We start from the raw sequence: 26,619 nt of genomic DNA, 5'->3' as shown, positions 1-26,619 counted from the left end.
GTCCCCCAGTACATAGTTGTATATTCTAGTTGTAGGTCCTTTTCATTGTGGCATGTGGGGTGCCACCTCAGTGTGGCCTGATGAGTGGTGCCATGTCCACGCCCAGGATCCGAACCAGTGAAACCCTGGGCTGCCGAAGTGGGGTGCGCTAACTTAACCACTTGGCCATGGGGCCAGCCCCTTCAGTAGTCTTTTTAAGAGCTAAACTTTTTTATTTTCCTGAAGTCCAATTTGTCAGTTTTTTCTTGTATGGTTCATGCTTTTCATGTCCTAGGAATTCTTTGCCTACCCCAGGATTATAAAGATTTTCTCCTATGCTTTCTTCTAGAAGTTTTATAGTTTTAACTGTTAAATTTAGGTCTGTTACTCATTTCTGTTCGTGATTCATTTTTAAGATTAAATGCATATAGCAGACTTGGCAGGGGAAGGGAGGCACTTGCCGCTAATTACTTGTTCCTTGGTAATGAGTAAACTGATGAGAATAACTACATGTAAACCTGTTGCCCTGCTTTGTACAATTTTTGCATTTGATGGTCTGCCAGTGCTCCTCAAAAACCCAGGTGGTGGTTTGTTTTGTTTTTTTAAGATTTTATTTTTCCTTTTTCTCCCCAAAGCCCCCTGGTACATAGTTGTGTATTCTTAGTTGTGGGTCCTTCTAGTTGTGGCATGTGGGACTCCGCCTCAGCATGGCCTGGTGAGCGGTGCCATGTCCGTGCCCAGGATTCGAACTGGCGAAACCCTGGGCCACTGCAGTGGAGCACGTGAACTTAACCACTCGGCCACTGGGCTGGCCCCCCAGGTGGTGGTTTTTGAGGAACACTACCCTGTGACCATCTATGATGCTCATATGTTATTTGTTCACCTAACATCCCCTCAGGGTACCAACACTCGTTTTATAATCATCCTTTCCATTCCATCAGGAGTCTGCCCTTACCCCCCAGGAGTGGTACATGATTCAAGCCCAGCCACTGGAGTTCTGCATCCTCCGAGCAGCAGCGATTGTTTCAGAGCAGGGTATTTGGCCTGGTATGAACTGGCTGAAGCTGTGGCAAAAGTACTGGGGAGGACTGTTTTAAAAGGTTATCCCTTTTCCTGAAGCAGCGGTTAGTTGGATGTGAGTTTTAAGCTTCTAATATCCATCTGTCTTTTCCAAGCCATCGTGTGTGGAGAGCCTGTCTCAAAATGAAGTCAACTCTGAGTGTTGAGGTGAGGAGCTTATAGTGACACTGTGTATCCATTTGGGTCCATCCTTGCCTGAAGCCCTCCCTTGGCCTTTTCAATGATGAGGGCCAATAAATTATTCTTTTGGCTCAGGCTCATTTAAGCTAGGTATCTGTGCTTGTAACTGAAAAAGTCCTCACTAATAAGATACTAATCTTCTCAAATAAAGGTCTAATATGTAGGAATTTCAAATAAGTTAGGATCTATTTTATTAATAGATAGTAAAGGAATGGTAACTTGTGTGTATGTGCTGTGGGAGGAAGCAGCTCCTTGTGGTTTTTACAAAAGCTAGGAAATGCTGTGAAATACCTAGGATCGTGATACTGCTTTTGTGAAAGATTGAATTTAAGTCCTAAGGTTAAATGAGAATTAACTGAGAGTTATATCTTTAAATGTCTGCTTTTAATGAATATATGGATTAATTATTCATTTGACCAACTTCTCGGTGGTATTTTATGGGAGAATTAAATGCATAATAGAGGCTTCACATTTATGAAGGCAGATAGTTCCCTGAGCAGGTTAGGATTTTCAAGTGTAATTTTTATTACTTTAGAGTAATTATTTTGTGAGATTATTGCTTTGAAATTAAAATAAGGAATATCTTTCAACTTACAGATTCACCGACCAGTTATTTCAGGTCTGTATCTCTAATGCAAAAATATAGAGTTCATTGTGTAGTGGTAAAATAAAGCAATCTTAGGGCTTAACAAGTTAGATCCCTAAAACATCTCTTTTTCCTTTTTTGGTTAACTAGGGCCTACAAACATGCAACCTTCTATAGGAAGCACTTCCACCATTCTTACTAGTTTATGTTTTAATTTTAAATTTTATTAAATTAGTACATATCTTAGTAATTGATATGATGTAAGTTATTTTTGTATTTTTTGATTTCAGTATAATACCTTCATTAATTATGTGGAATTTTATTGTATTAATTTTTACCTTTAAAATGAAAAGATTAACTTGATTATTGGAAAACCAAAATGTAGCTTTAGATTTTTGTTACAGGTTTAACTCAAGTTGAACCTTCTGTGGACATGGAAATGGCTTCCAGTGTGTGCTCCTCTCGGGAATGTGTCTGAGTGACACAGGTGTCACTGGGCCCGGAGAGGGAGGCTGGGAGCCTGAGGACAGTTGAGAGATGCTGGGCCAGTTGAGCCCCAGGCTCAGGACCAGTCCTTTGCTCTGTGGAAACTGCTACGGCAGACAGCAGCAGGGCTAGAGAAGCGCTTGTCACTACAGTGGTCACTTTGGAATTTCAACACACAGAGGGCTGAAACGGGGCTGCTAATCGTGACTTGCAAGGACATTGAAAACAAAATCACCATCAACTGTCATCAGCATTTAACAGAAGGGAGGATAATTTTTTAATTACAAAATAGGAAGAACTTGATATCAGAATGAAGAACAGACCTTTATATTGAGTAAATTAAAATATGAAAAACATAATACTTTATCCTTTTTCCCTTCTTCTTTACCATTTGGTGAAAACTTTGCCTTAGACTTTATGTAAGGACCACTGACGTACATCACTGAGGTGTTCATTTTGGGAAACTTCTAAATACTTGTCTTCCTTTTCCCCACTTCACAAGTGAGAGAAAGGGAACTCTTCTTGGGGTTGAAAGCTGCTGTGTTAGCATGTCTGTGTGTGAGAGGGAAAGGGAGAGAGGATTGCCCATAGGAAATTTCTATATTGGGCCCATTTCTAAGCCACCCTCACTTGAGCTCACATCCACTCCACTTTCCCTTTCCCCATCTTCTAACAATTTACCTTGTATTTTAATCATTTGTTGTTGGCCCCTCTCTTAGGTGAAAGTTTTATGAGGGTAGGCACTAGCTTTTACCATTTTTGTGAATCTTGTAAGAATTTTGTACCTAGCATAATATTGAACAAATATTAAGGTCTAAATAGGTATTTTTAAATTGGTTTATTGTATTATCATAAAACACATTAGGATTTTTTGATACTCTCATTGTTCCATGCCTAGCAGCCCCAACTGCCAGAGCCACTGAAATTTTCCTTGACTTCCTTTTGAGGAGGCCATTCTTGTCCAAAACCACGTCCTGGGTGTTGTTTGCACAAAGCAGAGTGTAAGGGTCTCTTGAAGCGAGGATGGCTCTGACTGACATCACTGTCGCTGAGGGAGAAGGGCGTTCGGCTCTGCCAGGCTGGCACTCAGGCTCTGTCCTGCTTGCGCAGCCGTGTGCTCCGTGCGTCAGTGCACTCCCCTTGGCCAGGTGCTGTGCGCGTTGTGCCCGCTCCGGTCGCCGTGGGGTGGGCCTGGGACCCGTGCTGCAGCTGCAGCTCCGCCAGCGCTAGTGACTGCCCCCACTAACTGTGTTGTTTTGGTAAACAAATCTTGACTGCTCTGATTTTATCTTTTTAGCAGTATCTTAGTTGGTCTGCCTCCTCATGGCTTTGTGTGGTACTCATTGTAATGTAAGCACACATTAACAAAACACTAAAATGGCTAAATATTGACAGTGCCTTTGGTTAACATTCTGGGAGAGGTGTAATTAGTGGTGAGAGTGCACTGGATTTTAGTGGTTATCCCAGGAGTGTGTTAGTATTCTTTTTACCCCACGCTCATGTGGTCTTCAGTGTGCCCGTTCTTGAGTCTTTAAACTTGTGAGTCCTGGTTCCTAAAAGAAGCACAACCCAACCAAGCTGCCAGATAAACTGATTAAAAGTATTCACTTTGCTTAAATGTGTTTCCTTCCAATATACTTACACCTCTGTTTGCTGTAAAGCCATTATGCCATTTAAATAGTTTTTAAAAGAATATTAAACCTGATATTTTTTAACTTCTTGACATCAATCTAGACACTACCTAGAATAGCATGTACACTGTATTTTTAAACTATTGCATATAACAGCAAACAAATCAATTAAGCATACAGTTAATGATAAATATTTTCTGAACTAAAATCAGGATACATGGTTTGATAGTTTTTTGACATGTTAATATATTAAACATACAAGATTATATACATAAACTCACACTTTGTTTATTTAGCAAATAATAACATAACTAAGTGCTCCAGGGTAGTGCTTGGGAAGCCTGGTTAACAGTACTGCTGGGAAACCGGGCAGGCCAGGAGGAGACTGTTGGGGTTCTTTTCTGCTCATTGACGACTGAGTAGATGTCTTATTTGTGTATGTGTCCGTGTATTCAGAGGATCTGTGGTTTATTGATAACTCCTTAGGATCGTTACCATGAAGTACTTATGACTTCCCTGGAGACAACTGTGTCCTCACTCTGTCTCTGCTCTAATCCAGTTGGTTAGATCCGGAGCCTCTTAATTGGGCTCTCTGTTTCATTCATTGAAGGTTGAATGTGTAGCTTCCTATTTCTGAATAGGTTGATGCTTTCAGTGTTTGGGTTTTCCACTTCTTAAAACAGTGATTTTTTTCACTTCACTCCTGTAGGCAGTGCAAAGCTATTAAAATCTGAATTGCTTGGTAGGCATTTAAGGTCTTCTGTGATGTGTTCTCATTTTGTCTTTCCAGTCCATTTTCAACTACATTCCTGCAAGAGACCAATCTGTGTACCAAAGTTCTTTGCAATTTTGGTCACCCCCTCCCCCGAAAAAAGCCTATTTGGCTCTCAGAGCATAATTTAGATACTATTACACTATGAAAGATTCCCAGTTCTCCTTAGAATAAATTTCTGTACCACGTCTGTTCCTGTTTTTTTGGTTAACATTTTACTTTGCATTGTATTATATGTAGTACAATGTGCAGTAGACTATGTGTAGTGAATCCATAATTTTAGGCCAGTATTTTATGCTTAATTTCTGGAAACCAAGTGGATGACCCTTTGGAAAGATTGCTAACACACTGTTGTACTTGAGGAACTTGAATTGGTAAAAGGAGTTGCATCACATGGTTTTAAGATGTTATCTCTGTTTTTCCTTTCCATCTTTTTTTTTTTTTTTTTATTTTTTGAGGACGATTAGCCCTGAGCTAACGTCTGCTGCCAATCCTCCTCTTTTTGCTGAGGAAGACTGGCCCTGAGCTCACATCCGTGCCCATCATCCTCTACTTTATATGTGGGACACCTACCACAGCGTGGCTTACCAAGCAGTGCCATGTCCGCACCCAGGATCTGAACTGGTGAACCCCGGGCCGCCAATGTGCACACTTAACCGCTGCACCACTGGGCTGGCCCCAACCATCTTTTTTATTTTTATTAAAATTATACACTGACATAATTTAAAGAATCAATATTTCTTTAAGATTTGTTACAAAGAAACAACTTGTTCCCAGCAGCCTTCCCCACATTTTGCTCTCTAGGGGCAACTACTTGCATCTCTTTGAGCTGATTATTTTGCTATTGACCTCCCTGTTTCCAGGTAGCACATCCGTGTTACTTGCTGTTTCAGTTTTTGGCAAAGTTACTTGATTCACAACAATGAATGATTAAGATTTAGTTATTTCCTCCCCAGGTCCCCTCCCCCATACTATTTTTGTTTATATTACTGTTATATCACTGTTTGTATTATGTGAACATTACTCACAGCTGTACATAGTATCATGGTACTGTGTACCACAGTAGCAAACTCTAATTTCTTTTCTTTTCCTGCATAGCTTTTTTTTCTGCCTCCGGAGTTAATTTTTCTCTCTCCTTTTCTCTTCTTCCTCTCTCCTTGCTGCGTCCCTCCCTTTCCACCTCATAGTTTTCTGTACTTATCACTAATGTAGCCTCAGATGCTTTCACAATGTCAAAAGACATCCAAATGCATTGGGTATTAAATGAATTTCATATTTTTTGAAGAAATCTCTCCTGGAACCTTCTGACCTGTGACAGGCTGGATAGAGTACCACTAAGTCTATACACAGCTGTCATACGAGGCTCTCTTTACACTGTCTTTTTGGGGATTCTCTCTACTTGCCATTGAGTCTGGTTTCCTTTCTCTTTTTTTTTCTTGATTTATGCCCCTGTTTTGTAGAATGCACCCTCCAGTAACTTCCTGAAAAAGAATTCTTGGAAGATAAATTTTTAGAAACTTCAAATGTCTGAAAAGATATCTATTCTCCCCTCACTCTTAATTGATGGTTTGGGTATGGAGTTTGTGTTGGGCATCATTTTGAAGACATTGCTTCAGTGCCAACTCACTCCCAGTGTTGCTGTCGAAGTCCAAAGCCAAGCTGATTGATTCCGTGTACATTAGCCCTTTCTTCCTCCCTGGAAGCTTGGTATTTTCCTCCAATGTACTGTGCCCTTTCAATCTGGAAATTTCTATCCTGGGAAGTTTTCTTAAATTGCTTTTTGACCTCTCTGTTTACCCCTTCTGAATCACTGCTACTATTCAGATCTTGGGACCTCTTATGATCCTTTAGTTTTTGTATATTTTCTCTCCTATTTTTTATCTTTCTTTCTACTTTCTTGGGAGATTTTTTTACTCTTCATTGAATTTTTGAAATTTTTTTGGTTTGCTTTCATTTTTAATTTATAAAACCTCCTTTTTTTTCTTTTTCCCTCCCATTTTGAGATACAGTTGACATATGACATTGTATTTGTTTAGGGTATACAACATAATGATTTGATATATGTATATGTTGCGTAATGATCACCACAATAAGTTTAGTTAACGTCCATCACCTCACGTAGTTTTTTTTTCTTGTGATGAGAACTTTTAAGATCTGTACTCTTGGCAACTATGAAATATACAATACAGTATTATTAACTATGGTCAGCATGCTTTACATTACATCCCAGAATTATTTATCTGATAACTGGAAGTTTGTACTTTTTGACCACCTTCAACCATTATCCCCACCATCCCACCTCCTTTTTTTCTGAATGTTGTTTTGTTTTAGCCACATTCTTGTGTCTGTCGATCGTATCTGCTATCTAGCTAAACTTGATGTTTATTTTGAAATTTTCTTTGTAATTTCTATTTTGTCTAAGTAGCCATCGTCTAGTTTCTTTTGATCTTTGTTTGCCATGTTAGAGAGGAACTGTTTCTTGGTTATCTGTTACTTACTTAGGGAGCCTTTAATGTCAGTATGTTGAGGTCTTTCCTCTGGGCGGGCTGTTCATGTTCCCCCAAAGGAGACTGCCTGGAGGGTGAAGGCCAGGCTGTGTTCTGGGAGCTGAGGAAGAAAACTGGGGATCTTATTGTCTGGTATGCATAAGCTCATTTTCAGTACAGCACCTCTGCCCTCATCCATATTAATGTCTTCTGGTTCAGAGACCCTCAGTTTTAACCTCTCCAGAAAATAAACCTCAGTCTGGCGTGATTTCTATTGCTGTGTAACAAATTACCACAACTTCAGCAGCTCAAAACAATACACACATTTAGTATCTACAGATAACGTGGGTCAGGAGTTGGGGCACAGCTTAGCTGGGTCCTCTGTTCAGAGTCTGTCAATGGTGCAGTCAGGGAATCAGCTGGCCTCTGTGTTCATCTGTCGCTCAGGATTCTCTTCCAAGCTCACGTAGTTGTGACACAGTTCACTTCATTGCAGCTATCAGATTGAAGTCAGCAGCTCCTAGAGGCCACCTGCAGTTCTTTAGCCCTATCCACAGGCAGCTTACACGATGGTAGCTTGCTCCTTCAGAGCCAGCAGGAGAGTCTCTTCCTCTAGTCAGCCAAGAGCGAGTCTTATATAACATTTTATAGAAAACATAACTTGATCCAGGGGGTGGTATCCCATCAGCTTTGCCTTATCCTCTTGGTGAGAAGCCAGTCGCAGCTTTTGCCCACATGCACGTGGAGCTCACACAGGGTGTCATATTAGGGGGAGGAGATCGTGCTGCCTGTCTTAGAATTCTGCCTGTCACAGAGGGGCTTAGAATTTGACGGCTGCTTATACAAACACTTTTAACCAATCCTCATTTTAGAACCTTCCCTACCTTATTTTCAACTTTCACAGGTACCTAATTCCTATTCCACACATTTCTGAGTTTTTTAGAGGGATTATGTGGTTTACCTGCACTCCATCTTTTAAGAAGAAAAAAATAAGAGATTAAAATTTTGCAACTTCATTTTTCCCATCCTTCTATTCTTTAACCGTATTTTCCAGTCATGTATGTGGGCTCTAAGCCACATTCTGTACCTCTAAGCCAAACTCCTCACCTTAGGCTTGGAGCAACTGCCACCTTTGCTCTTCATCAGAACTTTTGCCTTTTGCATTTTCCATAAAACTTATCCTGAATAGGGATATACCTTAGCAATTAGTTCTCTGAGAGTGTGTTTCATTTAAAATTGGAAATTACTAGCTGACCTTTTTTATTTTTTTGAGGAAGATTAGCCCTGAGCTAATATCTGCTGCCAGTCCTGTTCTTTTTGCTGAGGAAGACAGGCCCTGAGCTAACATCTGTGCCCATCTTCCTCTGCTTTATATGTGGGACACCAACCACAGCATGGCTTGCCAAGCAGTGCCACGTCCACACCCAGGATCCTAACCTGTCGACCCAGGGCCGCTGAAGTGGAACGTGCGAACTTAACCACTGCGCCACCGGGCCGGCCTCTCTAGCTGACATTTTTGGTAGTCAGGACCCTTTATTGTTTGGGGATAATGCTTTACACTCCCTTTGGTATTAAATATTAAATGACTATTAGAATCATTTTAGGAAGCACCTGATAATAACATGAGGTAGCATATGCACTGCATGTATTAATTTGCAAGCCAGAATGGTAGCTGGCCAATGCCACTTGTGAAGGTCCTGTGTGTCTGCTTACTAGTCCCAGTAGTAGACTTGTTACACTTGGGCGGCTGTGAAGTGTCACATGTCAGTGCTCCAACTTGGGCCTCTTTAGCAGCTGCTGCAACACCTAGCTTTCTTAAAGCTGTTGTCTCTACTGCTTAGCAAGAAGGGTTTGTGTAGACAGCAGGACAGAGATTTGGTGATGAGATGTAGCAGTGAGAAAGAAGCCAGTCCCTCCCCTCCAAACCCAGCCCTGTATTTGACATACAGGGCATAGCCTCAGTCATTCAGTCTCTCAGCCTTTTGCAAATATAAACAGCCTTCTCCTTTCTCTCCTAGCCAGCTGGGGCTAAGAAAGAAACCAATGACTCTCCAAGTGCAGTAAATAGCTCTCCTCACCTCCTGACCCTGTGATTTCCTGGTGGTTCTGAATTGGAGATGCTGCAATGGAGAGGGAGGGAACAAAGAGGTTGCAGAGGCCTCAGCTTCACAGAGCATTGAGCAGTGGGTGATATTCTATCCTCAGGCAGGGGTTGACCTCCATTTCAGTGCAGGTCATTCCAGTGATTGCTGGACCTCCCAGTGCCACTGTGAACTAGAATGGAATGGAGTGGAGTGGATCTGAATTCCTGGACTATGTCTGGGACCAAACTAACTTCTGAGCTGGGGAAATAGGTACCATGTTCTATACTTGCTTTTTAGCCTTTTACCCCCTAGAAAAAATTCTTTTTTTGTTGTTTTTCTTGTTCTCTTTGCAATTTAGGAGCATAACATTTGGACATGTATTCAGTTGAACTGATACTAGCTTCCCAAAACCATCTTTGGTTTTCATTAAGCTGGGGATTCTCATCATTTTTGGAGTTGTCACGTTATTCTTGAAATCCCTTCTCCACACTAAGTACTCTGTGTGGTATGTGTTTATTTTCTGTTAATTCATTTCTATAAATAAAGTGGATCAAATTTTGTTCTAAGAAATTTTAATAATACCTCTTAGCAAATCACAAGATCTTCTTGTTCCGGTTTAATTCCAGCTTCCGTCCAAATGTGAAAGAGAAATGAAATAATAAGGTAGGAAAGGCAGACTAGTAAATGTGATTAAATAAAGTTGGTGGTGAGTCCAAAGGCAGATAATTTTATTGGAAGCTCCATGGATGTAGTGGAAAGAATATCACTGTAGGAAAGCCTGGATTGCATTGGCCAGAACTGTGACTTCTTAGCTTTAGGACTTTGTACAAACATATCATTTAACCTCCTGAATCTGTTTCCCCATCTTCAAAATGGGGATAATTTAGGTTTCCTGATATGAAGGATTTGGGTAAAGATCAGAAAAGTCAAAGTTTATGAAAAAACTCTGAAACTATGTTTCCCTGCAAACGTTTAGGGTATTTTTCTGTTTTTGATTTATGTTGGTTCTTGGAATATTTTAAATGTACATATATTGGGTCAGAACAAACTGATACCTAATAAATTCTGGAGAATTGAATTCAAACTTTATTTTGCTTATACTTGGATAAATTTTTATCTGCTTTGTTGAGGTGTAATTTACATACAATTAAATTCACCTACATCAGGTCTTTCATGTTTTGACTACTTAGATAAATTGAACAGATCATCTTAACAGTTGGTATTTGGTACATATGTCTGCTGAGTAGGCTGTCAGATCCCCCTGCCTTGTTTTGAAAAGTATTTGCATCTTCTTGTTGGAGTGAACTTGAGCCTCCTTGATTTATACTGTTGGAGGGTTTGCAGTCTCTCCATGTATTCAGTCTGTCTCTCAGAGACTCCACATCTCCTCTATGGAGTATCTCCTGGAGATCTTTTGTACAAACCCCATGGTAACAACTAAACAAAAAATCAGAGCAGAGGGGCCTGCCCAGTGGTACAGCGGTTAAGTGCACATGTTCTACTTCGGTGGCCCGGGGTTCCCTGGTTCGGATCCCAGGTGCAGACATGGCACCACGTGACAAGCCATGCTGTGGCAGGAGTCCCACATATAAAGTAGAGGAAGATGGGCACTGATGTTAGCTCAGGGCCAGTCTTCCTCAGCAAAAAGAGGAGGATTGGCAGCAGCAGGGCTAATCTTCCTGGGCGGGGGGGTGGGGAGGGGGAATCAGAGCAGAGCCACAAATCATTAATAAAGAGAAAACTGAGAAAACCACCAAACTGAAATGACAGTCAGAAATAGAAAATGGCAGTATTAAGCCCTCATATATCAATAGTCACTCTAAATGTAAATGGACTGAATTCTCCAATCAAAAGAGACAGAGTGGCTGGATGGATTAAAAAACAACACTCAACAATATGCTGCCTCCAGGAAACAGATCTCAGCCCTAAAGACAAATATAGGCTCAGAGTGAAGGGATAGATGACAATATCCAAGCAAATAGCAAGCAAAAGAAAGCAGGTGTTGCCATACTTATATCAGAGCAGACTTCAAGATAAAAAAGACAGTGAGAGACAAATAGGGGCAGTATATAATGATAAAAGGGACATTTCACCAAGAGGACATAACACGTATGAATATATATGCACCTAACACAGGAGCACCAAAGTATATAAAGCAACTGTTAACAGACCTAAAGGGAGAAACTGACAGCAATGTGATAATAATAGGGACCTCAACACCTCACTTCCATCAATGGACAGAAAGTGAACAAGGCAACACTGGCTTTAAATGAAATACTAGACCAGATGGACCACATAGATATATACAGAGCATTGCATCCCAAAACAGCAGAGTGCACATGGAACATTCTCAAAGATAGAGCATATGTTGGGAAACAAGGCAAGCCTCAATAAATGTAAGAAGGCTGAAATCATATCAAGCATCCTTTCTGACCACAATGCTATGAAACTAGAAATCAACTAAAGAAAAAGGCACAAATTTGGAAAGTCACAAATACGTGGAGACTAAACAACATGCTGCTGAATGACCATTGGATCAATGAAGAAATCAAAGGAGAAATCAGAAAATACCTGGAGACAAATGAAAATGAAAATACAACATACCAACTCTTATGGGGTGCAGGAAAAGTGGTGCTAAGACAGAAATTTATAGCAATACAGGCCTACTTCAACAAATAAGAAAACTCTCAAATAAGTAATCTTAAATTACATTTAACAGAACTAGAAAAAGAAGAACAAACAAAGCCCAAAGTCAGCAGAAGGAGGGAAATAATAAAAATTAGAGCAGAAATAAATGAAATAGAGACTAAAAAAAAAAAAAAATAGGATCAATGAAACTAAGAGCTGGTTCTTAGAGAAGATAAACAAAATTGACAAACCTTTAGCCTCTCACTAAGAAAAAAAAGAGAAAGCTCAAATAAAATTAAAAGAGGAGAGGGGCTGGCCCCGTGGCCAAGTGGTTAAGTTCACATACTCCGCTTCAGCGGCCCAGGGTTTCACTGGTTTGGATCCTGGGCACAGACATGGCACCACTTATCAGGCCATGCTGAGAGGTAGCATCCCACATGCCACAACTAAAAGGACCCACAACTAAAATATGCAACTGTGTACTGGGGGGCTTTGGGAAGAAAAAGCAGGAAAAAAGGAAGAAGATTGGCAACAGTTGTTAGCTCAGGTGCCAATCTTTAAGGAAAAAAGAAAGAATAGACAAGAAATTACAGTGGATACCACAGAAATACAAAGGATTATAAGAGAATATTATGAAAAGCTATATGCCAACAAATTGGATAACCTAGAAGAAATGGATAAATTCTTAGACTCATACACCCTCCCAAAACTGAATCAAGAAGAAATAGAGAATTTGAGTAGACCGCTCTCAAGTAAAGAGATTGAAAACAGTAATCAAAAAAACAAAAGTCCAGGGCCAGATGGCTTCTCTGGAGAATTCTACCAAACATTCAAAGAAGATTTAATACTTACCCTTCTCAAACTATTCCAAAAAATTGAAGATGGAAGGTTTCCTAACTCATTCTGTGAGGCCAACATTACCCTGATACCAAAATTAGACAAGGTCAACAAAGAAAATTTACAGGCCAGTATTGCTGAGGAACATCAACACAAAACTCCTCAACAAAATATTGGCAGATCAAATACAGCAATACATGGAAAGGAGCATACACCATGATCAAGTGGGATTTATACCAGAGATGCAGGGATGGTTTGACATCCCCAAATCAATCAATGTGATAGACCACATTAACAAAATGAGGAGTAAAAATCACACGAACATTGCAATAGATGCAGAGAAAGCATTTGACAAGATCCAGCGTTCATTTATGATAAATACTCTCAATAAAATGGGTATAGAACGAAAGTACCTCAACATGATAAAGGTGATATATGACAGACCCACAGCCAACATTCTACTTAATGGTGAAAAACTGAAAGCCATCCTTCTGAGAACAGGAACAAGACAAGGGTGCCCACTCTCTCCATGTGTATTCAACATAGTACTGGGAGGTTTTGGCCAGAGCAATTAGGCAAGAAAAGGAAATAAAAGGTATCCAAATTGGAAAGGAAGAAGTAAAACTCTTGCTGTTTGTGGACAACATGATTCTATATATAGAATATCCTAAAGAATCCACTAGAAAATGATTAGAAATAATCCACAACTAGAATCCACAATTCGAAACAATCCAGCAAAGTTGCAGGGTACAAAAATCAACTTAGAAAAAATCAGTTGCATTTCTATGTACTAATAATGAAGTAGCAGAAAGAGAACTTAAGAATACAATCCCATTTACAGTTGCAACAAAAAGAATAAAATATCTTGGAATAAACTTAATCAAGGAGGTGAAAGACCTATATACTGAAAACTATAAGACATTATTATTGATAGAAATTGAAGAAGACATAAAGAAATGGAAAGATATTCCATGCACATGGATTGGAAGAATAAACAGTTAAAATGTCCATATTACCTAAAGCCATCTACAGATTCAACGCAATCCCATTCAGAATCCCAATGACATTCTTCACGAAAATAGAACAAAGAATTCTAAAATTTATGTGGAACAACAAAAGACACTGAATACCCAAAGCAGTCCTGAGGAAAAAAGAACAAAGCTGGAGGTATCACAATCCCTGACTTCAAAATATACTACAAAGCTATAGTGATCACCACAGTATGGTACTCGCACAAAAACAGACACAGAGATCAATGAAACAGAATTGAAAGCCCACAAATAAAACCACACATTTATGGACAGCTAATCTTTGACAAAGGAGCCAAGAATATACAATGGAGAAAGGAATGTCTCTTCAAGAAATGGTGGGAAAACTGGACACATGCAAAAGAATGAAAGTAGACCATTATCTTACACCACACACAAAAATCAACTCAAAACAGATTAAAGACTTGAATGTAAGACTGAAACCATAAAACTCTTAGAATATAGGCAGTACACTCTTTGACACTGGTCTTTATTAGCAGCATCTTTTCAAATACCATATCTACTCAGGCAAGGGAAACAAAAGAAAAAAGAAACAAATGGGACTTCATCAGACTAAAAAGCTTCTGCAAGGCAAAGGAAACCATGAACAAAACGAAGAGACAGCCCACCAACTGGGAGAAAATATTTGCAAATCACGTATCCGACAAAGGGTTAATTTACAAAATATATAAGAACTCATACAACTCAACAAGAAAAAAACAACCCAATCAAAAAATGGGAAGAGGGCAGACATTTTTCCAAAGAAGATATACAGATGGCCAACAGGCACAAGAAAAGATGTTCACCATCACTAATTATTAGGGAAACGCAAATCAAAACTACAGTGAGATATCACCTTACACCTGTTAGAATGGCTATAATTACCAAGACAGAGAATAGCAAATGTTGGAGAGGATGTGGAGAAGAAAAGGGAACCCTCATACACTGCTAGTGGGAATGCAAACTGGAGCAGCCATCATGGAAAACAGTATGGAGATTTCTCAAAAAATTAAAAATAGAAATACCATACGATCTAGTTTTCCCACTCTGGGTATTTACCCAAAGAACTTTAAATCAACAATTCAAAGAGATCTATGCACCCCTTTGTCCATTGCAGCATTATTCATAATAGCCAAGGCATGGAAGCAACCCAAGTGCTCACTGACTGATGATTGGGTAAAGATGATGTGGTATATATACAATGGAATATTACTCAGCCATAAAAAAGACAAAACCATCCCATTTGCAACAACATGGATGGACCATGAGGATATTATGTTAAGCGAAATAAGCCAGACAGAGAAAGACAACACTGTATGATTTTCACTCCTATGTGGAAGATAAACACATGGATAAAGAGAATAGATTAGTGGTTACCAGAGGAAAAGGGGGGGTGGGTGGGGGTGGGCAAAAGGGGTAAAGGAGCACATTTATATGGTGAGAGAGAAAAACTAGACTCGGTAGTGAGCATGATGCAGTCTATACAGAACCTGATATATAATAATGTACACCTGAAATTACAGTGTTATAAACCAATATGCCCTCAATAAAATAATTCTTTTTTAAAAAAGAAGAGGTTAGGAAAGAGCACTTGAAGAGAGGAAGGAGGAGGGGGCAAGACAGGGCAATAGTGTCCATTCAGTCTAGGTATTTCCAAATTTCCTAATTAAATGTCAGCGGAAGCTTTTATCCTAGGGCCAAATCTGTCCTTTAATGTGACCACAAAACACCTTAACCCCCCTAGTCACTCAAGGCTTTCACAGGGCCATAAGTTGGGAATGGGAGCAGTCATACTCATTTCCTATGAGTGGTGGTGGTAGATTTTCACCCAAAGATGCAGTAAATCAGTGGGTCACTATTGAAAATGTACTTGGGTTCTGACAGGCAAGAATGAACTTGTAGTCTCCCCTCCGATCCTTCGCTACTCTGTTCTAAATCACAGTCTATGAAAACTTGGCTTAAATAGCCCAGACTGATTACTCCCCATCCCCCTGAGTCCTTAAATCGCTGGCTTTCTAGTCAGAAGCCCTGCTTACCCCAAGGTAACCACAGTTTCTGTTACTTTCTCTATTAGTTTACTTTCTCTATCACTAGGTAGATTAGATTCCATTGGTTCTACCCTTTGTTTTAATCTCCAGAATGAAAATACATTATTACAAAAGTTAAACATTATTATTTTTTAAAATCCCAGTAATGTAGATCTGTTAAAAGGAGAAAATAAATCCCCTGCATCCCATCCTGCATGTATAACCACTGTGAACAGTTTGCTTATATGGTATGTCTTATAAAAATGAGGTGGTTTTGCATACTGTTATGGAAACAGCTTTTTTCAGTTAACGGTACATTAATAAAACCCTGTTCAGTACGCATACGTCATCTAAGAGCTGTTGTATGGTTGTACCACAATTTATTTAACCTATCTCCTACTGATAATTTAGCTCATTCCAAAATTTTTTTCATCATAAGGTCCTTATAAATATCCTTATACTATAGCCATGTGCATGTGTCCAATTATTTCCTTAGGCTAAGTTCTGAGAAGCAGAATTTGTGTGTCACAGGGTATACTGGATTTATATTTGAGTATCTTATACCTAATTGCATTCTAGAAGGACTGCTAATTTACGTTCCCACTAGCAGTGGAAGAGAGTGCCTCTTTCCTCATACAATTGACACATAAGATTTTCAGTCTTTTAAATTTTTGCCAGTCTGGTAGGTAAAATGTGCCTCAGTGTTTAATTTGCATTTCTCTGAGTAAGACTGAGAATTTGTTTATTGGCCATATGGGTTTCTTTTGAGAAAATGCCTGCATACTTTATCCATTGTTTTTAGTATATTTAAAGTTTTTTCATGGTCAAGATATTAACCCTTAATCATGTACTTGCAGATACCTTTGCCCTACCCTTTTTTTTTTGGTCTGCTTTATCTCCTCAAACCCCCGCATACATAGTTGTATATCTTAGTTGCAGGTCCTTCTAGTTGTGGGATGTGGGACACCGCTTCAACGTGGCCTGACAAGTTGTGCTATGTCTGTGCCCAGGATCTGAACCCTGGGCTGCCGCAGCAGAGCACACAAACTTAACCACTCGGCCACGGAGCCAGCCCCTGCCCTACCCTTTTATTAAATGTTCATGATGTCTTTCTCTTAAGGATTTTAAATTTTCATACAGTCACATCTGTTCATCTTTTCCTGTATGTGTGTATTTAACTTCAGTGTTGTCTCAGCTTTGGTTCCCCCAGAAGGAGACTCTTGAGATGAGAATTCGAATACAAGTAATTTCCTTAGTGTAGGTCTTTAGGAACAAAGGCAGAGAAGGGAAGTAAGACAGGGAAGGAGGAAGGACTGTCAATAAAGGATGCCTTACTAGCTGGGCCCCACAGTGAAAGTTGCCTGAGGAATTGGGTAAAACACTTGCCTCAGAATTGTCCCAGCCAACAGTCAGCTATTGGTTGAGGGCTGCTCTTAGAGAGTGCTCGTTATTTATGCTGCCTTACAGAACCCCCTAAATTAGGTGGTATAGAACCACCACCACCATTTATTATAACCTCTTTTATGTCTGGGGGCTGACGGGGGCTGGGATCTGATGCAGTTACAGGGGCTGGGGCTGGAGTCATTGGAACAGCCCCTCACAGGTCTGGCACCTGCACTGAGAAGACTCAGGTGGCTGAGGGCTGGAACACCTGAGGCTTCTCAGGCATCCCTCACTCCCTATATGGTCTCTCCATGTGGTCTCTCCAGTGTGTGGGCTGCAGGGTAGTCAGATTTCTTATGTGGGGTTTAGGGTTTCCAAGGTGCTTAGAGAGAGACAAGAGACAGCTGCACTTGAGCCAGGGGAAAACCATCTCACCTTAAAAAAATAAAAAGGACCTAGCTTGGGAAATCACACTGCATCACTTAGATGTCATTATGACCAGCCCATATTCAGAGGGAAGAGAATTAGACTCTACCTCTTAGAGGAGTGTCAAGAATCTGTAGATTGTTGTACACTCACCACAGGGAGTTAATTTACCCGCACTTCTTGCCTGTTGCCATGGACAGAGCAGCTTTTAGACACAGAGATGCAGATAGGGGCAGCTGGCTGTTGACAGGAGCGTGCTAGAACCTTGAGGCCTGAGGGATGTGGATGAGGCATTGACAGCCTCTGCTATAGGTTGTCAAGATAAGAATGGCTTTCCCCATCTCCAAAATATAAAATTGTCCACTTTTCTAGTTCCTGTTTAAAGCATTTAGTTCTATTGTTTTTTAATATCTGTTCTAAGTAAGAGTTGAAAACTTCATTTAATGGCCAATTGTGCTAATATCACTTAAAAATAATCTACGTAGCATTTGTCAAACTTTTTTGTTTCGGGACCCCATTACACTCTTAAAAATTATTATGGACTCCAAAGAGCTTTTATTTATATGGTTAATTTGGATTTTTACTGTATTCAAAATAAAAGCTGAAACATTTAAAAATAAAAAGATGTTAACATATTTTTAATGAAAAATAACTCTCTTTTCCAAGTCTAAAAATCTTAGTAGAGTGGCACTGTTTTACATGTTTGCAAATTGTTTTCAATGTGTGACTTAAGACAGCAGGATTCGTATCAGCTTCTGCATTCAGTCTGTTGCCATATCACATCTCGTGTAGTCTCAGGAAAACTTTACAGTACAAACGTGAGAGAATGAGAGTAAAAAAGGCAAATAGTGCTTCAGAATTATGAAAATAGTTTTGACCTGTGGGCTGGATGAAAGGGTCTTAGGAGAACCACTGATCTAGCCTTTCCCTGATGATGTGAAAGCCAGCTTTAGCTGAAGGTGTCTTTATCCTCCAAATCCATGTTCCGTACTGAGGGAAGTTGTAGGAAGCTGGACCTAGGATGAGAGACACCTTCTTGGAGTGTTTACTGAAAGCCATGGAAGGAGGATGCAGGTTGAGGACCAAGAATAGCAGGACTGCTAGAATTAAGACTGGCAGGGGGGCTGGCCCTGTGGCCCAAGTTCAGTGTGCTCTGCTTCAGTGGCCCCAGTTCAGTTCCCAGGCACGGATGTACACCAGTTGTCTGTCAGTGGTCATGCTGTGGTGGTGGCTCACATATGAAAAGAGGAAGGTTAGCAACAGATGTAGATCAGGGCAAATCTTCCTCAGCAAACAAAACAAAACGAAACAAAAAACTGGCAGGGGAGTTCCAGGCTGATTGGGTAGTACAGGAAGGTGTTTTGAGATCCCCTCATAAGTAGGTTAACCATAATAACATCCAAATTGGAACACTTTTAAGAGCAAAGAAGGGCAATAAAAAAATTAAAATTATTATTACTAAATAAAAGCTTTATCAAACAATAAAATAATTATAGAATTCACATCACATAATAAGTGACCAAAAAAATCACTGCAGCAAGCTATTGAGACAACTCTTTCTCTGTTCTGTGGCAAGATGTTGAACCCATTTCTTGCGCATTGACACCTAATGACACTTCCCACATTTTGGACTGCCCCTGCCGCCCTAGATGCCCATGCCTGCCCACCTGCAGTCTGCGACTGGCAGCAGTTGCAAGGTGGAGCCTGCACAGGAGGGGAGTACGCGTGAATGGGAAACCTTTAACTCTGGTAAGTTCATAGTCAAAGATGTGTTCCAGAATCTTTTCTTAGAATTGAGTAAAACCTGGTAAGTTGTTTTTTGAGAATTTTGGAAACCTTTTAAATAGCTTTTCCTTGTGACACTACTGCTTTTGACAACCAGCACTATAAATGTATGGAGGGTACAGCTGCACTGTATCTCCTCAAAAAGGCTAAACAAGATAATCTCCTTTTCCCCCAGCTGCCTCTCATTTATCCACACTGCAGTTATTTTGTGCTTCTCAACCAATAGAAGAGTTAGTTGTGCTCAGTATTAGTAGGCCCTGTGAACTGATTACTGTAAGAACCAGAGACTGATTACTGGTTTCTGTTTGCTCACTTAGATAGCAGTTTTATATGTGCCAACATAAGCACCGTAACTGAAAAATCAGGACTCTACCACTGGACTCTAAGGCAGATACCCTGGCTCTGGATTAGCTAGTGGGAGTAGAAGAGTAGCCACCGTAGAACTTGATTCCGCTCTGACTCCTGTTTTTCTAACTTACTTGTGGAAAGAGCAACTTAGAATTGTTCTAAGTCAGGCTTGTGTAGTTCCTGCGGAAAACAGCTATTGTCTGATCTACCTTTGTCCTGAATACCTACCTATGCAACCTTGTACAGGAAAATGACTTTTGAGATACAAGGGATGTTGAACTTTTAATTCTGTGTAGTTGGTCCTGTCATCCCCCCCGCCCCATACCCTAGTTTCTTTTAGGGCTTGACATGGGACTAGTTCCTCATTTCACTTGCTTGCTCCTACCATCCCCTTCTGTACTGATAGTCCTGAAGTTAAAGCAGGATTCTTAGCTCACTTTGCCAAAAACTCCCATTTCTAAGCCATCTGTAGTTGAGAGTAAGGATCCCCTGATGTCCGTGCTGTTCTTTCGCCATCCCTACTGGAGTCTCTTTCAAATTATCTTGAGAGTAATTTTCTTTTAAAAGTTGTGTCCTTGCTCTATGTGCTTCTGATTTTTTTTAAATATTGGAAAGTAAATTTCCAGAAGGGATTGGTTGTTGCTTTTTTCTGAAGCCACCACAGATGAGAGAAAACTACAAGTGAATGGCTGGCTGGGCAAGATTGAGCTTTTGTGGTGTTTGGTTATTTCACCTAATTTGGAAACATTGTCGTGTAATTCTAAACAGGGTAATATTTTGACCAGCTAATTGAATATTGTTACTATTATGCCCAGCCCTGTAGGGTGTGTGGGAAATTACTAATCTCTAGAGGTTTAAAATCTGATGCAAGAGAGACTGTGCAGCCACATGACTATAGCATGCAGTGTAAATATCTTCAGACAAATCATTTCTTTTTCTGGTTTGGAACATATTTCAAAAAAGAACTTGACAGCTTCCATAGGTCTCAGATCAGTCTCGTACGTCATGAAAAGTTATGACTTTCTGCTGGAGGAAGACAGTAGGCACCACTTCCTCAATGGGGCATAACAGGACTTTTGGGGGCTTTGTGGGAAGGCCACTCTTAGTGAACATGGATCTTGTTATATAAATAGATCTTAAGTGGCTGAATCTCCTTCCCATATGTAGGAAAATGTGCCCCGTTTGGGCCCACCCTGTTCCAGTGGACTTCTTGGATATACTGGATACCACTGATGGAAATTCTTATGTGGGCACCAGCTTTTCTGGGGAGTCCTTTACGTTGGCTCTTGGCCTAACAGTTCTTTCCAAGGGACAGTAACCTGAGTGGTACATGCCTAGCCAGTACCACCTCTGTATGAGGAGGCTTCTCTAACTTTGGTGTTAGGACTATGGCAGTGATTGCCCCACTTTTTAATAGCATTCACCAAGCCATGTCACTAGCCTGTCACCTTAGTGAGGTTTTCTGATAATTAAAGTTCCTTCTACCAGTCACTTCTAGGTTACAAATGGCTACTGTTTTATGAAGGGATGCTGAAGACAAGAAGTTGTTTGTTTTTATTTCCTATAAAATGCCTCTGGGTGTGCTAAGCAGATCTCATGGAGAAGGCAGCTTTCGTTCCCTACAGTCTATCTAATGGGAGATCATTGTGGGATATGAGGATTCCCCTTGGGATATTGCTACATTCATCTATTTTATCATATTCTCTTTGAGTTTCTTAGCAAAAAGAACAGTAAATTAAGAATGAATTTTTAGTAGTATGTATGTTGTAGGGAATATAGATTTGATTGCAGATCTCTTAACTATTAGTGTTTTCTAAGTTCTGTGTATGGTATTGATTTTAGTCTTAACAGAGCTAAGCATTACCAAGGTTGATACTTGTTTCTTACTGCAAAGAATTATAGACAGTGAAGCAGAGAGCTAGGTAACACAAATGGTAATTTTAATCCAGAAGATTAGAGAGTAGAGTTGGTATTCAGTGCCACTTAATGTCCTCTATAGCTCGCTTCTCAAACTTTAACGTGCATAGGAATCATTTGGGGATCTTCTTAAAATGGAAATTCTGATGTATTAGGTCTGGGGTGGAGTGAGAATCTGCATTTCTAACAAACTGCCAGGGGAAGCTGATGTTGCTTTGTCCAGGGACCACATTTTGAGTAGCAAGTCTATAAATTTAGGGCATATGCAAATCTAACTTTTAATAATAACCACATATATTGAATTTTTTTTTCTGTGCCAGGCGCAGAGCAGTAAACCAAAGATAAGACGATGGGCACTGGAGTCTGACAACAGGGATTCAAACTGAAGCTCTTTACTAGCTCTGCTTAACCAGGAGCAAATTTGACCTTTTGGGCCGAGAGAATTCTCTGTTGCGAGGGGCTTTCCGGTGCCCTGTAGCATGTTTAACAGCATCCCTGGCCTCTACCCACTAGGTGCCAGCAGCACACTACCTCCTAGTTGTGACATCCAAAAATGTCTTCACATGTTGCCAAATGTCTTCTAAGGGGGATATATCATCCCTTATTGAGAACCTCAGCTCTAAGGCTACTGTTGAAATGTGGGTGTTTTGGGGATTTTGTGATGTGAGTAATGTACTTTATATAAATAACCAGGGTTTGGTTTTGTTTTAAATCGTGAAGCTTCTACAAAGATGAGAAGGAGAATAGACATGGACTAGCCAATCAGCAGTCTTTGTCGCATCTGGTTTTCTGGGGATAATGATAAAGCCTACTCCAAGTGCCAGTTCTTTATTTTTATGAAACATAAGTCATTGTACTGTGGGATAATATGAGGGATTACTTGCGGTTTTTAGGTGGGTAGAACTGAGCTGCTAATTCAGTTGATCCTGAGTTTTTACCCTTTTTTGAAATATGCCAGCACACTTGCCTAACCTGCCCCTTTTCTCACTCTCACTCCCTGCTGCTGCTGCCTGTCCATCCAAATGCTCATTAGCAAGTTCCTTATTTTTCCATCTTCCACCTCTCATCCCTCCCTTTTTTCTAGGGTATGAGACCAGATAACTAAGCTTTTTAGAATTATGCCTAAAATAACATCTGAATTAGGGTTTTCTATGTTTGTAAGCAAGGGTCATCTGTCCCAATAAAAATTTTAAAAGTTGATCAGATAGAAATACAACTTTTTAAAAAACTGATTATAATTTTCACCTTGCTTCCAGGATGTTGTTTGTAAGAAATCAGTGATACTATTTGAAAATTGAAATGCAACTTTTTTTTTCCACTTGTTGAAACGGAAGGCTAGTAAAGCAGTCTGTATTGAGGATGAAAATAGGGGAGGAGTCACAAAAAGATTTTAAAAAAAACAAAAGAAGCATAAACATTAGCTTATTTGGTTATTTTGGAAATTTTTAAGTCAATCCAGAGAGCACACCAAATTCTAGTAAGACTGCCCTAATGACAGTTTTTAAAATTGGTTTTATTAATTTCTTACAATTTATACCCTAAATGACTTATACTGATTACATTTTATACTGTTCAAATTCTGGTTAAAACCATATGTGTTAAGCAGAAGTTACTACCAATTGATAGTTCTTTGCTTTGTATAATTACCAGTATCGTACTGCTGAGGCATAAGAACTGTGACCTGTAGCAAAGGCTGTTAGAGGTGAGAGTCCTTGTCACTGAGTTTACTCAATGGAGACAGCACCTATTAGTCATCAGACAGACCTTCCTGTATTGACAGGAGTGTTGTGGTTCATGACAGTCCCTGCTCCTAATGTTAACCTATCTGTATAAAGTCAGAAACCATTATAGAAATAAGAAAATGTGTCAAAAGTAGAAATGACTATTAAAATGTTTGCCACAGCTATATTTAGTTGACTAAAGGGAAAAAATACTAAATTAAGGGCACAGTTCTTTTTTCTTTTTGCCTTGTATAGAGTTCTGTATTAGACTTTTATTTTGAAAAGTGTTTTTGTTACAAATGACCTTAAATTTCTAACATAAACCTGAAAGGCAAAGGCATGGTCTCATTTTGCCATCTCAGTCTCATGCAAAGAATCTTCTCACATTTAGTAACGTTTCAACCTCTTCAAACCAAGGATATGTATTTTTTTTGGTTCCCATCTTTCCTTAATACCTTAATTTCAACCTCCCCATCTCCCAATTCAGAAGTTTCCATACTTTCTGATCACTTAGATTAATAATTTAACTAAATTACATACCATTCTAAAGTATACTCAACCGATGTTTGCAGTTGAAGTTATATTTCTTATTGTGGAACCCAAAGTATCTTTCGTTAAAGGGAGGGGACAGAAGGCTGGTAGACGCACACACTGACCTGAGGGTAAACCAGTTAGGTCATTTTATGGGGAAAAATGGGTAGGTTGCTTGAACAGACCCTTCTTGAACAGCTCACGTAGATTCTCTTGTTCCCTATTCTCCTTGACAGTGGCCTTCTGAGAGTTGTAAACTTGTGCTCTGACACCTCCCCACCTCCCCCCCGACACATACACATACCCACCTTCTAGACCAGTAGATCCTAACTTTTCCAGTAAAAAAAACTTGAAAATAAGTTTTGCAGGCCCCTGTATCATAATTTTTGTTTTAGTCTATGTTGAAGAAAATGCATATGACAAAAAGCTACATGAATTCATCCAATAACAGCTATAGTGAGTATCTAAAGTTTTTATTCAGGCAGCAGTGCTTCATCTTTCCAGTGAGTTCTCAGACCCTTCACAGTAATTCCCAAGCCCCCTGGTTGAGGACTCAACGGGTTAGGGATCCACACTATTGAGTCTTCTCCGGGATTCCTGTTTCATGCTTTAAATTTCAACTGTTTGATATTATTTCACTTATTTTTATAACTCACCTTTAGTCTCCATTTTTTAATTTAACAGCAGTGTGGTACATTTTTTCTTTCTTGTTATTACATGGTTATGTTTCTGTTGTGTACTTAATTCTTTAACTCCTTTCTGCATACTTTTTCCTGAACTTTCAGAAAAGTTTACAGCCAAACTGAAAACTGATTACAAACAAGTAGCAATCTTGATTTGGATTTCCTAGTTATATCACAGGTGACAAGCTGTAAAATGTTAAAGCTTATGTTCTAAACTGCTTGTCCTACTTCCAGTCACCTGTACGAGTGGTTCCCCAATGCATACCACCTGCTTTAAGATGACCAGGGGAGTTTTTAAATGTATAGTTTCTTGGGTCCCCCTCTGGATATTCTAAACTCAGTAGGCCTGGGATGAGGGGTCAGGAATCTTTTAATTTTTAAAGTTCCATAGATGATTTTGATGAACAATGAAATTTGGAAACCAATTTTCTGTACAATCCATAAAAGCTGCTTATAAGTGGCATATTGTTAAACCTTTGTTACCTTTTTTTTTTTTTTTTACTATACCAAGGGGCCAGCAGAATTGGGCCCATGCCAACATGTCACCCCTAGGTTTAGACTGACTGTACTGTTATTTTTTTCTGGGTCTCTTTCTTGGCATCACCAAGCTGACTACAAGGAAAACAGCTGGCTACTGATCAGTAGTGTTTTGGGAGGCAGCTTGGAATGCTGCCAATACTGGATTCTAGGTGGCCTGCCTAGCTTCTCCTCTTGGCCTTGGTTCCTCATTAGTAAAAAGAGGGCTTTAGACTGGATGATAGCTGTTTGCTTTTTTAAGTCTTAGATATCATGAACTAGATAAAAGATAGTCCATCTTTTTATCTGCAGCCTCTGTACGTGTTGTCTTCATCTACTTAGTTCACTTTTCAGTTAACTCCAGTCTGGTAAACAAGTTGTCACAACTGTATCAGCCAGTGTCTATGGACTTTCTGCCCAAGAACATATGCTGGATGCACACGTGTAGGCAGGTAGGCAAACTTCAGATGACCAAGGACAAGTTCTAACCTCAGGATATGAAGCAGTAACCAGGGTGGCATCCTTTCTTCTAGGGAGGTTACTGCACGTTCCTAAAGGGCTGATTAAGAGCTCTCTCTACATCCCGGCTTGTGAAAATTATGGTCAGATGTCATGTAAAAGTAGGAAGTCTTTTTTTTTTTTTAACTCAAAGATGGTCTCTGCATATGACTTCATATTAGAAACAATGTTAAATGACCTCTCTTTCCATATATATCCAATCTAAAACATACTTTTAGTAGTTTTTGGGAATACCCATCACAAAGAGATACTAAAGGACCACACTATTTGAGTCAGTGGGGATAATTACTAAGAACAGCGATCACTGTCATTTAATGAGAGACTAGTGTGAGAGTCTGTTGCTCTGCACAGGTTTCCTCCCCAACTCGTTATTTTAATTCTCAAAACATTCCTGAGAGATAGGTGGTTTAGGGTTAGTAACTTGCTCAAAGTCACACAGCTGGTAAGTGCTGAAGTCACTGTCTGAGCTCTTCCTGCCTCTTGGCCAGTTTGGGCCCTACTCTTCCCATGAGCCCCTTTTGTCAATATTTTCTCCCTCCTTTTTTGCCACATCATGTTTTCTTCTCCAACTTTTGTTTCTTTATGGTTTTCTTTTGTAAGCTCGTTCCCCTAACCTACGTTTCTGTTGTTTCTCCCACTCTAAATTTCAGACTGAAAGAAAAAAAGTCGAGGGTGGGTTTGAGGAAAGTACAGAGCCATGGGTAGGTGTTTGGGTTTTTTTTTCCCTATTATTTCTTTTTCCTTCTCATCTCCTCTTTCTCTTAAATGAAGGAATTGAACCTCATCTCTAAACAGTTAGCAGAGGGCATCTTAAAGACAAGGAATTTTGTCATCTTCATTATCAAAACCCCTGACATTTAGCACTGTGCCTAGTACATGGGCAATTCAGTAAGTGTTCAGGTGAATGAAACCAATTCACACCATACATTTATTTAAAAGAGCAGTTTTGCCTGCTCTGTAGAAATTATTCTGTGTATGGTCTGGGG

The 26,619-nt window shown here is 39.8% G+C and overlaps 2 protein-coding genes across 7 annotated transcripts in view; one reads left to right on the top strand and one right to left on the bottom strand.

Annotated features, from left to right (window-relative positions):
* NKIRAS1 (NFKB inhibitor interacting Ras like 1) overlaps positions 1-26,619 on the bottom strand; it is a 90,537-nt gene that overhangs the window by 37,293 nt on the left and 26,625 nt on the right. The window contains exon 5 of one of the 5 annotated variants that reach the window (XM_070492871.1): positions 4,217-4,751. The exons of 3 other annotated variants lie outside the window; for them this stretch is intronic. In XM_070492871.1, coding sequence (XP_070348972.1) covers positions 4,740-4,751 — 12 coding nt within the window. In that variant the 3' untranslated portion in view covers positions 4,217-4,739. Of the gene's footprint in view, positions 1-4,216; positions 4,752-26,619 lie in introns of those variants that run through there. One more of the 5 variants, XM_070492870.1, reaches the window with a different exon arrangement.
* UBE2E1 (ubiquitin conjugating enzyme E2 E1) overlaps positions 1-26,619 on the top strand; it is a 73,890-nt gene that overhangs the window by 42,617 nt on the left and 4,654 nt on the right. The window contains exon 4 of one of the 2 annotated variants that reach the window (XM_044755089.2): positions 26,284-26,334. The exons of the other annotated variant lie outside the window; for it this stretch is intronic. Coding sequence (XP_044611024.1) covers positions 26,284-26,334 — 51 coding nt within the window. The remainder of the gene's footprint in view (positions 1-26,283; positions 26,335-26,619) is intronic. 2 annotated transcript variants of the gene reach the window in all.

Source organism: Equus asinus, chromosome 21, assembly GCF_041296235.1.
Source record: "Equus asinus isolate D_3611 breed Donkey chromosome 21, EquAss-T2T_v2, whole genome shotgun sequence".
NCBI classification, from domain to species: domain Eukaryota; kingdom Metazoa; phylum Chordata; class Mammalia; order Perissodactyla; family Equidae; genus Equus; species Equus asinus.
This window is presented reverse-complemented; position numbering and strand designations above follow the sequence as displayed.